The 16,452-nt window shown below is 54.0% G+C and overlaps 1 protein-coding gene across 2 annotated transcripts in view; it reads right to left on the bottom strand.

The window, feature by feature from the left end:
• ADAMTS14 (ADAM metallopeptidase with thrombospondin type 1 motif 14) overlaps window positions 1–16,452 on the bottom strand; it is a 68,912-nt gene that overhangs the window by 27,438 nt on the left and 25,022 nt on the right. For both annotated transcript variants that reach the window (XM_045568238.1, XM_045568239.1), the window contains exons 4-6: window positions 10,523–10,713; window positions 1,377–1,460; window positions 553–700 (exon numbers count right to left, since the gene is read on the bottom strand). In XM_045568238.1, coding sequence (XP_045424194.1) covers window positions 553–700; window positions 1,377–1,460; window positions 10,523–10,713 — 423 coding nt within the window. The remainder of the gene's footprint in view (window positions 1–552; window positions 701–1,376; window positions 1,461–10,522; window positions 10,714–16,452) is intronic.

The following is a 16,452-nucleotide window of genomic DNA, read 5'->3' as shown; positions in this document are numbered from 1 at the left end:
AGTTGTCAACACTCTGTCACAGACATTTCATGCACGCCTTGGTGCTGTTAGCCACCCTGAAATGCGGGAAGGCAAATGTCACCATGTTCCCCATCAGGCAGTGGGGACAATCCCGGGAGGTGAGGAGCTCTGGGTCCCTGGGCCAGCGAGGCTGGAGCTGGAGGTAGAGCACAGACGTCCTTTTCTGCAGCCCACATAGGCCCCACCCTAGGTGCCCACACTCTGCCACGTGGGCAGAGGGACACAGTGTGGGCAGAAGCACCTTGGAAACCACTGAGGTCTTTAGGCAGCTGAGCTCTGGGATGGCAAGCACAGGGCCCGGCCTGATCACTCACAGCTGTCTGCAGGCTCCACCAAGCTAGTGGGGACCCCTTTACTTCCCCTGGTCCCCAAGAAATCATTCCAAAGAAATCATGCCCACCTGTCCATCCAGGTCCTCACCCTTCAAACCTCCCCAGAGAGAGCCCATCGTCTCCAGGCCCAGCCCCGACCTCCGCCTCTGCCCCGCAGGCTGCACACACCTGGCCACGGCAAATACAGTACCTTGCATACCTGAGGGCCCAAAGTTCTGCCGTGTGAGGAAGACAACGTGGTCGTGGTGCTCTGCGTGGCCGGGGTCCTGGCGCTGCTGGGAATGCGCCCAGCGACACACCTGCTCCAGGCTGCGCGAGGGGTTCCCACGCTCGATCAGGCTCAGGGACTGCAGGGGCCGAGAGGAGGGTCAGAGCCCCAGGACCCAGGGGCCTCTCTCTTTCCACATACAGGTGTGAACTCAAGGCCCAGAGGACTGCAGGACACATCCCATGGTCATTAGCTGTCCCCACTCCACTGCCACACACAGTCCTCCCCGCTGCAGGGAAGGCACACACGCCCAGCACCCAGCCCAGCTGCGCTGGGGGGAGTTGACCCCCGTGACTCCAGTCCCCTCTCCTAACCTGCAGGGCAGATGCTGTTTGGGCACCTCCTCCATACTTCGCATTCATTGTCTTATTTGTCACAACCGCCCTTAGAGGAAAGTTCCATTGTTTCCCCCATTTGGGGGAAAATAAGAGACCGACTGGTCTAGGATTGCAGAACCTGGGCACTGGGCTCAACTACCACAGGACTCGCCCTACTCTCAGCCTGTTGTCCCCCCATTCCTCCCGGCCACCAGGTGCGGGATCATCAGCTCCTCACCTGGAGCGACCCCATAAAGCCCTGCTTCCCACCTCCACAGGCCTCCCCTACTGAGGCTGCCATTCTAGTAGCTTTGGGACTCTAATTCTAGACACAAAGTTTCCTGGACACTTGTCCCTCCTGCCCACACAGAGCTGGCCCAGTGGTCTGGCCCCACCGCCCTTCCCCCTCCAGCCCCTGCCTGCAGACACATGGTTTACCTGGCGGTAGCCGACCATGATCAAGCGGACAAGGGCAATGTTGATGTGGACCCCCAGGGACTCGTCGTGGTAGACCTCATCCACCTGCAAGAGACCGCGGTGTAAGGGGAAGCAGACGCCCACCGCCGGCCTGCCAGTGCCCGGGACTAGGCTGGGCACCTAACATGTGGCACCCACTCCAGCCCCACTGTGGCCTCACCAGGCAGGCATTCTGGTCCCTCCTCTACGGATGGAGAAATGTGCTGGGGGGCCAGGGAAATGACTTGCTCAAGGACACATGGCAACCAAGCCGCAGAGCTGGGATTCCAACCCAGCAACTCCAACTGACTCTCACCTTTCCACGTCTGAAGCGCCTCTTCCAGAAATGACACCCAGGCCAGGGAAGCTCAGGCCACTCGACCCAACATCCCTGTGTACCTTTCCAATTGCCACTGCATGATGTCTGCCCTAGAGTGCCCCGGCACTAGGGAGGCAGCGGGGGACACTTCTCCAGGGTGAATCTGGGAGAAACATTCTCAGGGGCCTTGGAGGAGCAGCAGCACCTGGGAGCTTGTTAGAAATGCAGAGACTCAGGCCCTACCCAGGCCTCCAGAATCTGGATCTGCATTTGAACAAGATGCCCAGGTGATTCTTACTCATGGTCAAGTTTGGGGAGCACAGCTCTAGATAATCTCTTCCTCTCACAAGCCCAGGGACCTGTGGAGCAGTGCCTTGCACAGTCCTCTCCCCTGCTCTGCTCTAGAAGCCCCTGGACAGTGTCCACAGGAGGTAGACACTCAGCCTCTGCTTGTTTACCCCCAAGGACGGGGAGCTCACTCTCTCCTGAGGACACTAAACTCCTGAGTTGTCTCATTGGACACTCCAGCTTTTTTGTATTAAATAACTTTTTTTCTGAATGTAAAACATTTTACTATAAAAAAAATTGAAAACTACAAAAAAAGAAGAAAATTAAACCACCCACACTACTATTAGCCAGATACACAATAACCACAGCTAACATGCTTCCTGCCACGTGTGTATACATGCGTGTGTCTTATTTTACAAAATTGGAATCATATTGAATAAACTATTTGTATTTTGCTTGTTTTGTGGAACATTATTCTGTGTATTTAAAAGCATAATTTCCAATGTCTGCATGTGCTGGGCCATCACTTATGTAACTAATCCCCTAGTTAGACCCTGAAAGACTTTAGAGAGAAGTAACTTGCCCAAAAAGAGAATGACTTGCTCAGTGAGTCAGTGTTAGTACACAACAGTGGTGGAGCCATGCAGCTACTGGGAGTACTGGGTTCAAATCCCAGCTCTGCCCCTTATGAGCTGGGTGGCTTGGGGCACAGCAGGTTACCCTTAAGAACCTCTGTCTCTTTTTCTGCAGAATGGGGATAACGATGGCTGTCACAGGGCTGGCATGGATGAACACGTGGGAACCGCGAGTGCACCACACACAGCACAGAGGCCCAGAGGCATGGTCAGTGGTCAGCGACGCAGGCAGCAGTGGAAACCAGCCTCGGACTCCGGCCCACATGGCTTCCCAGGAGCTAGGATGGCGCTCCATGCTCTTCTCACCACTTCCATCTCCCCGTGCACTTCAGCCATCAATTCTCTTCTACTCATAAACAGAGGAACCAACCTACGACCCACAACGGGACTGCTGTCCACCGCATGGAGAGGAACAGCACTTCCAACCACACGTGTGACAGTCCCACAGGGAGGGGAGAGCCAGGAGAGGAACTGCAGACATGCTCCTGTGCTGACACCACCCCCCACCACCCCCCGGGCCAGCCAAGAGTGGAGCCAGGCTGTAGGCACAGAGCCGCGGCAGCAGGAGCCGCGTGCACCACAGAGCGCCAGCCCCAACCCACCCTCCCCGGTGCCCAGAACTGGCAGCTGCCCCAGTTCATGAATGGGCAGACTCACAGCAGCCAGCACCAGGCTTCCGCCACGGGCCTTCCTGGCGCCTGTGTCTGGATCCAATTGAGTAGTGAGACCAAAGACCAGCACCCGCTGTGGGAAAACAGCTCCCTGCCAACACCCCACCACAGGAATGACGACAGTCCTCCTTTCCACCCCCTCCCCTCCCCAGCAGGAGCAAAGGTTTCATGAGAGCAAAATGCTCCAATGCATAGAGACAATGTCCTTCTCAACCCACACACCCTGGACTTATCCTAGGAGGGACCGTGGGATGGAGGGGTAGGGCACACAAGTGTGTCCCTCACTCAACTGGCCAAATCCACTCATCAAGGCCTCCAATGACCCTTGCTTCCATAGCTGCCATCTCCAGCCCAGGATGTTGGGGGCTCTTCACAGTGGGACTGGGGGCTGCTGCCTCTCTGGGCAGGAGGCAGAACTGAGCTGAGCCAAACTGGCCCACACTGGTGAGGGTTGGGTGAGGCCTCCTGGTGCACCTCCCACTCCCAGGTAACTGGCCCACATACAGAGGCTAAGCAAACAGAAAGAGACATGCCACCTGGAGAGACCACTCAGCAATCAGAAGCCACCTGGAGATGAAGGCTCAGGTGACTGGTGCACTGAGCTCTGCAGCACAGACCCCACACACCACACCCCAGGATCTGGAGAAGAGGGAGACGTCTGCATGTGGCAGGAGGGCTCAGGGATGTCTTGCTGAAAGAGCTGGGATAGTCCCTGGACCAAGAAGCTTATGGGCCCTTAGGAGGAGATGGTAGAGGCTTGAGCAGGGGAGAGGAAGGCAAGAGTCGCATGGAGCTGCCAAGAGAACCCAGGGGTCGTTGGCAACCAAAGTAACTGAGGCCAACAGCTTGGTCTGAATGTTTGTGTGCCCCCCAAATTCATGTATTGAAACCTAACCCCCAAGGTGATAGTATTAGGAGACGTGGCCTTTGGGCAGAGCACTCCTGCATGGAATTCGTGCCCTTATAAAAGAGGCCCCAGAGAGACCCTCACCCTTTCTACCATGTGCGAACGCAGTGGGATTGCGCCATCCGTGAGCCAGAAAGTGGCCTCTCAGCAGACACCAAATCTGCCAGCCGCTTGAACTTGGACTTCCCAGCCCCCAGCACTGTGAGAAATAAATTTCTGTCGTTTATATGCCACCCAGTTTATGGTATTTAGTCCCCATATGACAGGGGATTTCCTCCTAGCCAGTGCTCACCTGCCTCCAGCAGTGAGGAGCCCTCAGCCGCCAGAAAGTTCTTCTGGGCCAGGAGCCCCATCCAGCCTTCCCATCCACCTCTGCCCCTTAAAGTGTCACTGAGCATGTCCGCTCCCTTCCTGGGGACAAACGGTGACCACAGTCTCTCAGGGACTTCTCTCTAAGCACATCTCAGTCAGAGAGGAAATCTCACAGGCAGCAAGAAAGCAACGCGGCTCACTCACCGAGCGACAGCCACTGAGTTGAGAGTCGGCTTTCAGCAATGGAAGACGCTAAATTAATACAATCAAAGCACCACGACAAAGAAACCACCAACCTGAACCCTACACCCAGCAGAACCATCTTTTAAGGACCATGTTGAAATGAAGATATTATCAAGTAAACAAAAACTAAAGAAACTGTGGGGGCCGGGCGCGGTGGCTCACGCCTGTAATCCTAGCACTCTGGGAGGCCGAGGTGGGCGGATCATTTGAGCTCAGGAGTTCAAGACCAGCCTGAGCAAGAGTGAGACCCCATCTCTACTAAAAATAGAAAGCAATTAGCCAAACAACTAAAATACATACAAAAAAAAAATCAACCAGGCATGGTGGTGCATGCCTGTAGTCCCAGCTACTCGGGACGCTGAGGCAGAAGGATCGCTTGAGCCCAGGAGTTTGAGGTTGCTGTGAGCTAGGCTGATGCCACGGCACTCTAGTCCAGGAAACAGAATGAGACTCTGTCTCAAATTTTTTTTTTTTTATAAAAAAAAAAAAAAAAAGAAAGAAACTGCGGAGAAGATGGGAAATAACCCCAAAAAGAAAGCCTAAGATAAAGAAGGAATGAATAGTTTTGAGGTTATGACAGGAATGGAGTTCAGTGATGAGAAATAGTTTGGTCTTTTCTTACACTAAATAAGGATAATAAAAATAAAGTGCTTCTATTTTACCCCCTTTTCTCCTCCATTAAAACAAAGGTAGGGTTGGCCCTGCCATTCTCAGTCCCCTGGTCCAGTCCTCTGGGCCGCCGGCACGCTCACCTACCCAGCTTCTACTCTCCCCAGCCCTTGAGCAGGAACTTGAGCGGCTTTGCTTTGACTAGAGCTTCTTGGAGGCTTTGCACAGGCCAAGGCGGTGGCTGGACAGGGCTGCCATGTCCATCCAAACTGCAGAGGCTGCCTGGCACATGGCGCCCTAGCCAAGAGGCCCAGGACCCCTGCCCCTCTGGAACACACACACAGGCGGCGCCCTGACAGGCTCCAGCCTGGCTGCGCACCCAGGGTCGGGCCCTGTCAGCCTTGGCCCTCCATGGCTGCCTCCCAAATGCCAGGGGGCAGTGGGGGAGGCCAGGGGGCCAGCTCAGGGGAGCTCAGGGATTGCTTCCCACGGGTGGGCACAGGGAGGACGGCTGCAAGGCACACCCACAGGGCAGAAAAGAGCAGTGTGTCCAGTTCCCTCACTTCTCACCTCTGAGCCAAGTCCAAAGTCACCCCTGCCAGGACCCCCAGGTAGGGTTCAGCATACATATTGGCCTGAGATAGCCACTGGGTGTGTACCAGAAAAACAAACAAAGTCAGGACTCTCTCTGGCCAAAGGGAGAAGAAGCAGCAGAAGGGGAGGATGGGTAGAGAGTGTGGGATTGGAGGGAGGCTCTGCTATTCCCTGAGCACCTACTGCGTGCCTGGCACTGGGCCAAGCACTTGGCATACAGCTGCACAACAACCTTGTGGGAAGAGGAATTATTCCCATCTCATAGGCAAGAAATCTGAGGCTCAGAGAGGTTAAGTAATGTGCCCAAGGCCACCCAGCTGGAAGAAGGGAGGCCAGGATTTGAACTCAGATCACTGTGACTCTAAGGACTCTACTCTTAGCCACTGTACTCAGCTGCTGTCCGGGACCAGTTTCTGTGCAGGGCGCTGGGGTGGGCTTTCTCTGGCCTGGAAGAGAATTCGAGGACAGTTCACGACTCAGAGGGAGAAGGTGGGTCCGTGCCCTAGGCCCGCAGGCCTGGCCCGGTGCATCACAGCCTCAAGAGCAGCAGGTAGAGTAGAGCTCCCGGGGGCCTGGGCTTTGTAAGGCGGTCCTAATCATGAACATGCTGCTCCATCAGCACTCTTGGGCTCTTCCAATCTGTATTTACTCCTCCTTACTTCAGAAAATATGGGCCTCCTGGCTGGGGGAGGGATATGGAAAGAGTCCTGTCCTCCAACAACTTATAGACTCGCGGCGATGAGTGGCACAGGTGAGAGATGAAGACTGGCCGGCGGGGTGAGATCAGGACAGGCCAGAGGAGCCAGTGGGGCAGGCCTGTGCTCCTGGGCCCTGAGCCTAGGGAGGGACAATGGCAGGCAGGAAATGCCTTCTAAATCAGAGACAGAAAGGAGAGAATGACCTGGGGGCCGGAAGAAATGGGCAAAGGGTGGGAAGAGAGGCTGGCTCCCAGATGCTTCGACCACATTCTCTGGGCCTTCTGGAACCTGCCTATGAATATTCTCCTCCTGTCAAATGTGTACCCTGACTTCTGGACCCCCAAAAGGCTTCCTTGGTTCCAAATGCAAGTGGAGGTGGTTCCCCACTCACAGCTGGCCAAAGAGCAGCGGGAAGAACCCTCCCTTCGCCAGTTTCCTCGCTAAGGCTACCCTCTGCCCCCCTTCCACACTGAGCTCTTTAGAAGAAAGTCCCTACGTGCAGCCCACGCTCAAGGAGCGGGCAGTTAAAACCCACCTCCGAAAGGATGCAGAATCTACATAAATCATTTGGGATTCTTCTGCATGGAGAGATGCCCCTTCTCCCCCAACTTATTTATTCAATCATTTATTTATTGGCATGGACCCGTGTTTATTATATACTCTGGGTTATAATTCAATACTACATGATTGATTCTGTTGATCAGATTGTCCCAGCTTTGGCCATGGAGAGCTCTTTCAGTTGGCTCCTGTGTCCCTTAAACACACCCCACTGTTTTTTTGTTTGTTTTGCACTTTGTTACCTTCTGGTACTACAGGAAGCTCCAGGCTCACCTTGTATATTCCCTGTCCGAGTCCTAGAGTCAGCCCTTCCCCAAAGCCCGCCAAGGAGAAGGGCACACTATCCCAGTTTTCATGGTGAGGAAGCACGCCCAGAGCGATGGAGAGGTTTGCCCAGGGATGGCAGTCACAGCCAGAGGTCAGGCCCAGGCCTCCGAAGACCTTCCCTGAGCACCTACTGCCTCTGAATGTGGGCAGAACGGGGCCAGCGTTACTTGCAGACAGGGGAATGGCCACAATGACCTCTCCTGCCCTTTGTCAGTCCCAGGACGTGGAGTCTGAACAAGGTACGTGGTGACTGCAAACCACGTGCTCCAACACTCAGCGTGCCTGAGACACACCGCATTCCATCCGTCTGGGAGGTGCTTTTCACACTTACAATCGCTGTTGGCCAGGTGGCACTTGTGATGTGGCTGCCACCGCCTGTGCGAGCAAGAACCTCTATGCTATTCCTGGTGGCTTCTCAACCACAACCCCACATCATTCAAGTAACGAACTGTCCATGGAACTGAGGCTTGTTTCTGCAGCCAGACTAAAGCTTCTGGAACAGGAGTCTGTCTGTGATACTAGGCACACAACAGGCACTGACAAAGCACTGAAAACTCACCCTTTATGTTTCAAAGGGCTCAGATGGGTCTCTAGTCCTCAGATTTGAAGAAACCTTAAGGAAAGTGATCTGTAACAGATAGGTAAACTGAGGCACAGAGAAAGACAAGTCTACCCAGGGCCCCCAGCCTGTGAGGAAGGGAGGGCGAGGCAGTCCTTGCCCATCATCCGGAGCTGCATTAATGTTTACAGCACATCCCCGGGTCAATGCAAACAAAAAACGGGAGGCAGGACAAGCCGACGGGTTCTCACAGCTGCCCCGCCAACTGCAGTGCCAAGGGCCCCATCAGATAATGTTGAGTGTTTCACGCTTCTGGCCCCATCTGTGGGTTAGCACAATGGGGCCATCCATCCCAGGAAACAGATCTCCTCTCTCCGATGGCACCAGGCCAGCCCTGGCCCTGGAAATCAGGATCAGAACCAGTCCCAGGCAGACAGGCCCTCCTTTTTATTGGTCTGGTGGAAATCCCCTAAGGGAATTTGTGCTGCCAGCATCCCAGCCAAATAAAAGCTCCCACACAATGGACAGGATGAGCTGCTGGTCCCCCGGGAGGGAGAGGTGGCTGCGCCCACCTGCTCACCTCCCTGGGCCGGAAGTCTGGCTGGCCGAGAAGCCGGGCCCCAGCGCCCCAGATGAGCTGGGCTTCCCTAGTGGGCAGCTCTGCCTCAACGGCACCCGTCACCCATCCCAGCGCTTTCTGTCCCCACATTCGTAGGGCAAGCCAGCAGCGAGCAGAAGACCCAGCCTCTAACAGCCTTCTGGAACCTCAGAGAAGACAAGGACTCTCCTCACCCACTTTCTGGTAGGTTGTGAGAAGGAAGGTGGAACCAAGACTATCCAAACAGCAGTCTCCATGGCATGCCCTCATGGCATGGTCTTCGGTGGAAGCTGATGATGCTCCCTGGACAAGGCTATGAGTCATGGGTCAGAGGTCAAGGGTCAAAAGTCAGAACGCGTTGATTTGGCCAAGAGGGCTAGAATGGATCACAAGCTTACCTTCCTCCAAAAGTAAAGTCTTGGGACGTGAGGAGGGACACCCCCTACGGGACAAGGGACAGCGGGGTGCTGGCCTCCACGTCATGAACCTCAAAGGCTTGGAAAGAGTTTCCCACCCACTCCCACCACTTCCACAGGGTCTCTTCCAGCTCCAGTTCTGAGGGCCTAACTAGCCCCCTGGGCAAGCCCTGGGAACGCCAAGTTTCAAAAGCACACTCTGCTCTAGGGAAGCACACGTCTCCTTCCAGGACCCATCCAAAGACCTCTTCTAGTTCCCGAGGGAAGCTGCTCCGTTCTGCTTCTGGAAGAAGTTCCCGTCCACCCTTCCAACCAGCTTCCACACTTTGCTGCCTTCCAACCCCACACCTCAGAGGTGGGTTTCATGTCCTGCCATAGCCCCAAAGAGCACCCCTCCACCCCAGGCCACTCGGCCTGACCCTCTCTGAACCAGGTCAGCCAGCGGGTCTGGTGGGGGCTCTGCCAGGGGCACACAGGGCCCAGAACCACACACGTGGAGCCCACCCCACGCAGCCACCCCAGGGACTGGCACGGGGCCATGGCCCCTCCAGGACATGCTCATGTAAATCACTCGCTCTCCTGGGGTCACCCCGGGGTCCCGTTCCTGGCCTGTGTGAGGACCCATGTGAGGTTCCCAGAGTTAGTAAAAGGTCATTTTAAGCTGAAGATATTTGAAATTTCAACAAGTGCAGAAAGGAGTCATCTCAGAGCTTCCCTTATCTGAATAAAAGCAGCAACGTCTGAGAAATGAGGCTCCCAAGAGTCCCCCTGAAGGACATGTCATGGCCATAAAGAAGAGAGACCACCCGACCTGCACAAGTGTCATCACAAACTTTCCCATCTCCCCTCATTCTCCTCAAAACCCCATGTCTTTCCTAAAGAACCTATGTGTTCTTCCCACGGAAGCTTTCTCTCCCCTCCTTTCCCTCCCTACTCCCTAAATGATGTATGTCAGCTGCCCAACATTAGCCACTCCTTGGAGCTACTTGTCATCGAGTACTCCCATAGGCAGGGAACTGGTGACGATGCTCTTTTCTCTTGCTAATATGTCCTTTGTTAGTTTAATTCACAGGCTCTTTACTGAACATAAGAAGATGGAGAAAATGTTGTTTTTCCTCCCTGACACCTGGGTCACCAGCCACGGACAACACAGGCTGGCAGGAGGCGGAGGGAAGAAGGTGGGCGCTGGTGTGGCCAGAGCAGCGCTCAGATCCCACTGAGCAGACAGGAGACCAGCCCAGGCCTGCCACACCGTGGAACCCAGCTGCCGAGGACATGCCTGCCAGGCTAAGGAGCCAGCCGTGATTCCCTCAAGTCCCCCGTGGAAAACGCCTGGCCTGAGAAGTCAGAACGGAGGCCCACCCCCACCCAGTCCCAGGACACAGGACACTCACGATGTTCATGAGGGTGAGGACATAGTTCTGCACATGCTCCTTGCCGTGGAAGCGAACCACCGAGTCGTCCACTGCCAGCAGCACCTCCATGCTGTAGCTGCCTGCCTTGGCGTGTCGCCGCTTCCTCTCCGCTTCACCCAGCTGGTGCCCCACCAGGCCCAGCAGGTTGGGAAGGTCACCCAGGCCAAAGGCTGGAATCAGGATGGGAAGAGAGCAAGGTCAGACCCACAGGAGGGGCTGTCACTGTGACGCCACCCACAACCACCCCTGCCCCATCACGTGTTCCCCTGTCCTGCCTCTGTATGAGGGCTTGTTCCATACCAGCTCAACACGTGGGCACAGGCCCTTTTCCTGCTGTGAGGGTGTGGCTAAGTCTTTGTGGCAATGAGTAGCAGAGGGGTGAGAACTGGCCCAGAGCGGGACCTGGGCTGCAGGACCCCTCGTCCTATCTCACTGTGCGCCCTCCGCCAAGTCCCTCTGCTTCTCTGGGCCTCCATCTCCTCCCCTGTAACATGGGGATAAATCATCCCTGATCTCTTGCCCCACAGGTTGCTGTAAAAAGCAAAGGTGGCAGTGGGTGGAACCATCTTCATAAAGGAAAGCATCATGGTGGTGCCATGGCCTATGCAGGGCATTTGAGCAACCCCTAGAATGCCCCTGTGAGCACTGAGCCTCTCAAATCCCTCCCAAGCACCACCCAAGACCCCAAAACTCCCCATCACTGCTCGGCCCTTTTGGCTAAAAGCAAAATATTTATTTATTTAACTAGCATTTATTAGCTATGCAATCTAGGTGTTATCAAACATTTTCTGGGCCAGGCACAATGGCTCATGCCTGTAATCCCAGCACTTTGGGAGACCAAGGTAGTAGGATTGCTTGAGGTCAGGAGCTCAAGACCGGCCTGGGCAATACAGTAAGACTCCATCTCTACCAAAAAAAAAAATATTATTATTAGCTGGGTGTGGTGGCACACACCTGTAGTGCCAGCCACTCAGGAGGCTGGGGCAGGAGGATGAGTTGAGCCCAAGAGTTCAAGACTGCAGTGAGCTATGATCATGCCACCATACTCCAGCCCAGGTGACAGAGCAAAGTCCTATGTCTAAAAAGAAAAAAATTTAAAAAATAAAAACATAAAAAATCTTTGTCTGTAAAGGACCAGCTAAATATTTTAGGCTTTGTGGATCAAAGAGTGCCTATCCCTATTTAGTTCTGCAGTGGAAACACAAAATTAGCCACAGATAATACATAAACAACTGAGTGTGTCTGTGTTCCAATAAAACTCTATTTAGAAAAACAAGGGGCAGGCCATATTTGGCCCTGGGCCTTAAATTAAGTTTCCTGACCCTAATCTAATCCGATCCAATCTATTCCTTACAACAACTCTTATCAAGTTACTGTCCCCATTATACAGGTGAACAGACTGAGCTTCACAGATGTCAGGTAGCATGTCTAGGTCTGCCTGAATCGAAAGCCCATCCTTTGCAACATCACCCATCTAGACTGCCACATAGAAAGGTAGCACCTTAAACTATCGTCAGTCATTTACGCCACGGCCTGAAGGAAGATCAGAGCAAGTGAGGGGGGGGGACACTGTAGGGAAACCTAAGAGGCAGGACAGGAGGCTGGGGTCTCTCAAGAAGGCTTTAGAGCCTTCAGGTTTAACGACTTTCTCATTGCCCCAGCCTCAAGTTTTAACACTCATACCTTTTATTTCTAAGAATGTTCATTCATCCAGTTATTTGAGAACCCCCCAGACAATGGGGAGGGGCTGAGGATGGAAAGGTGCTATCACTACATACCCCATATCACAGAGTGTAGCTGCAGGAGGGGCCCATACTTATTAGATGGATGGACGGTGGCGGGTGACAAAGGTGGGTCCCTGCCCTTGAGCCCGCCACCTAGCAGAGGTGACGGACAAGAAATCAGATGGTACCAATATAGGAATGTCAAGGGCTACAGCAGGACTGACTAGAGAGGCTTCCTCACTGGAGACTCAAACCAGGAAGCTTAGAGGAGGCTTCAGGAGGAGGGGACAGCTCAGCTAGGGATGACTGGGGACCGGAGACAGACGGCTTTAGCCTAGGGAGCAAAGGGCACAGCACCTGCAGAAGCCACTGTGCAAGGACGTGGAGACTCCACCCACATGTGGGTGATCCTCGTGGACGAATGAACAGGTGTCTTTGCAGAGACCCAAGTTGTGCCTCTACACTGTCTATCCACATGGGAACCTGAGGAACTGAAATCTGAGGACATCAGGAACCATGGGGCTTGGCACTACTGTTTCTTTTTATTTCCTTTTTGGTTAGTGGTGCTGTAGTACAAAGGAAAAAACATTCTAGACTTAAGAGTTGGAAAAATGTGTGCTCACTGGCCTTTTAGGGAAATCCGGAAAGTGCGGCTAGCCTTCTATCCAGCCTAGCAGCCAGGTCTGTCCAAGGGAGGCTCAGAGAGGTTATATGACTCACCATAGGTCACACAACAAGTTAACGGCAAGAACCCAGAATGTAAACTCAGGTCTCCCCCTGCCCCATCACCACTCCATCAGGGCCCACCCAGATTGCTCTCTCAGCAGACATGCAGGGGACTGGGGGAGGGTCGGCTGACATCACCCTCTTCTATGTGTCCCTCATCCTTCAGGCCAGGAACACACACCTCAGGGCAAAGCAGGGCCAGCCAGCCACTGGCAGGCTTCAACGAGCCCACCCAAGAAGCCCCCAGCAAATGTAAATGGTGCAGCTGCTTTGAGAAAACAGTTGGCAGTCCCCTCAAAAGTTCAACCTAGAGTTACCATACGACCCAGTAATTCCACTCCTAGACATATACCCAAGAGAACTGAAAACATACGTCCACACAAAAACATGCACACGAATGCTCACAGCAGCGTTATCCTAATAGCCAAAAGGAGGAAGGACCCACATGTCCACCCACAAGTGAATAGACAGGCACAATGCACACTGTCTGGGTGATGGGCACACTTGTAACTTTGACTCCAGCAGTACAAAAGTAGTCCATGTAACCAAAACATTTGTACCCCTGTAATGTTCTGAAACAAAACAAAAACAGGAAAACAAAAAACAGGTTGAATAGGTAAATGAATGTGGTATATCCAAGCACCGGAATATTACCCCATCACAAAAAGCAGTGGAGTATTAACACCTGCCACACACGGGTGAAACTTGACAATACGCTAAGACCAAGAAGCCAATCACAAAAGCCCACATACTGTATGATTTCATTTGTATGGATGGTCTGAATGGGAAAATTCCATTGAGAAAGATAGAAAGTAGATTAGTGGTTGTCAGGGGGTTTGAGAGGGAAAATAGGAGTGACTGCTAATGAGCACACGGTTGTTTATGGGGGTGATGGAAATATTCTGGAATTAGATAGTGGTGATAGCATAGCATTGTGAATATAGTAAAAAATTGAATTATATACCTTAAAATGGTTAAAATAATTTTATCTCAATTTTTTAAAAAAAAACAACAGCAGCAATAGCTCTGAGCCCCAGCCTGGCCGGCTGCCCGGAAAGGATGGGAGGGCCGGGGTCTGGCCACAGGGGCACGTGCCCCACTCACGTCCTCAGGAGGGACCTAGGGGTGGAACGGCGTTGTGAAGAGCAGGACCGCGGTAGAAGGAGGAGCCAGGAGCATCCAGGGTCCAGCCAAGGGATCTCCCACCTCCGGACCCTCAACTGTCCCATTTCTCACCGGAGCCCTTGAGAACGAATCACTTAACTCTTCTCTGGGGCCCATCAAGGACGTGTGTGCATATGTGTGAGTGTGAGTCTGTGTGTGTTTGCCTGTGCGTGTGTGCTTGTCTCTGTGTGTGAGTTTGGGTGTGTGGGGGGTATGAGTGTGTTTGTGTCAGTGTGGGTGCACGGGTGGGTGTGAGTCTGTGTGAGTGTGTAGGTTTGAGAGTACGGGTGGGTGCATGTGTGTTTGTGTCTGTGTGAGCTTGAGTGTCCGGGTGGGCATGTGTGCCGGTGCGTGAGCAGGAGTGTGTGGGTGAGGTCAGTGTGTCCGTGTGTCAGTGTGGGTGTGCGGCTGGGGTGAGTGTGTGCATGTGCCACGAGTGTGCGTCTCAGGAAGCAGCAGCTGAGGCCAGACCTGAGTGCCAAGAGGAACAGTCCCCTCCACCCCAAGTTCACTGGCACACCCACCTCAGACCGCAGCGGAGCCCGGGGCAGGAGGCCCCTCCCCAGCCTCGGCTCAGCAGGAGACCTGCTATGACGGAGCCTCTGACGCCTCCTCCCCTCCTCCAGGACAGCTGGACACAGGCCCAGGAGGGAGGCGCTGCTGTGGGTGACCCAGAGATGGACACTTGGCACCTGTTCTCCTGGCCCCCAGCCTGGGTGGGAGATGGGACAGACCCAGGGCACTCCGGGGTCTGAGGGCCCAAGGGCAGGGACACCTGCACGGGATGGAGACTGGCAGAGAGGGACTGAGAGACTACTGGGAAGCCATCCCCTGGACCCCAGCCAGGCTCCGAGGCATCCCCCCGAGAAACACACCCAAAGAGTTATGGTGACGCCTCTCATCTCAGTAGAGCCTGTGAAATAGAGACAGATGCACCCAAAAATGCTTCTCCACATGTTGGGCTCGGACCCACAACTGGCCTTCGAATAAAAGTGTGAGTCACAGATTTCCAAGACAGTCCTCTCTTGTCCCTGGTCTTTCCTGGGAGGAACATAGATGGGTTCCAGCCAGGCAGCCCGAGGTGAGGGAAGAGCTGTGCCCACGTCAGCTGGGGCCTGAACCCCAACTCTGTGTGCTCAGAGGCCTCAGCTTCCAGCCGCCGACTGGGGCTGTACTTCCCAAGGTCTCTTCCCCAAAGGGGGGATTTACAGTCTTTTGATTCAGAACTGGCCTCAAATAAAATGGAACGCAAGGGTGACTCATCCCTATTCCCAGCTGTGGTGAAAGGAGGGGTGCCCCGAAATCCACACCTGTGCTCAGAGCTCCCCCGCCCCCCAGGCCTGCAGAGACATCCTGGCCCTGGTGGGGGACTTCTCTCATGAGTGACACTTGGAAAGCAGCTTCAAAGCACGTCGTAGGTGGGGACAACTGGTTTCCAGGCATTCCTTCACGCTGGGCCCAACCCCGAAGGGCCCTGGCACAAGGGTGTGGCCACTTACAACCAGTTCCACCCCCGGCCTTCCCATCTCCTCTTGCCCAAAGGGGCTTCGTGACAAAGCTAAGTTTCACTATGAAGTTGGCCCTGGGCCAGGAGCAGAACCCGTCACATCCACCATTTCACCCGCTCAGCCATGGGGTCCTGAGTGCCGCTGCTTGTGCAGCCTCCTACACTGGTCACCAAGGTGCAGGGACGCCCTTGCCCTCAGGCGGCTCCCACCCTAATATGTCAGTAGCTGCCCTTAATAACAATACCATAATGACAGCTACCATTTATCAAGCACCTACTATGTACATGCCAAGTTCCATGCTGAGATGTTTACATAACCTTAACAGGTAGACATTGATCATCTCCACTTTACTGATTAGGAAAATGAGGCTCAGAGACATTAAGTAACTTGTCTAAGGTCACACAGTAGACCAAGTCAGAGGCAGGATTTAAAAATGTTCTGTTGGACACAAAGCTGACCCCGGGCCTTGACACCAGACAGCCCCCCTACAAGTACCCCAGGAACTTCCTTCCTGCGGCTTCTATAGGGTTTAGTTGATTTTTAGAGGGAAGCACTAACTGTAGCCATTCTGCCCGCTGCCTTGGCTCAGAAATAGCTTTGAGAAGCAACGGTGAGCTCCTGAAAGAGCTCTGGAGTCCCGAGGACCACAGTTTAGGATATAAGTGGCTCTCCTGGCCCCTAATTCCAGCCAGTGAGAGTAGCTCCTAGAACCCCCTGGGGTTTCCCTGCTAGTGCACCAGGTATAAATATATGGGGCCCAGCCTCATTTTACAGATGAGAAGACTAA

This window comes from Lemur catta, chromosome 14 (genome assembly GCF_020740605.2).
Source record: "Lemur catta isolate mLemCat1 chromosome 14, mLemCat1.pri, whole genome shotgun sequence".
In the NCBI taxonomy this organism is placed as follows: domain Eukaryota; kingdom Metazoa; phylum Chordata; class Mammalia; order Primates; family Lemuridae; genus Lemur; species Lemur catta.
This window is presented reverse-complemented; position numbering and strand designations above follow the sequence as displayed.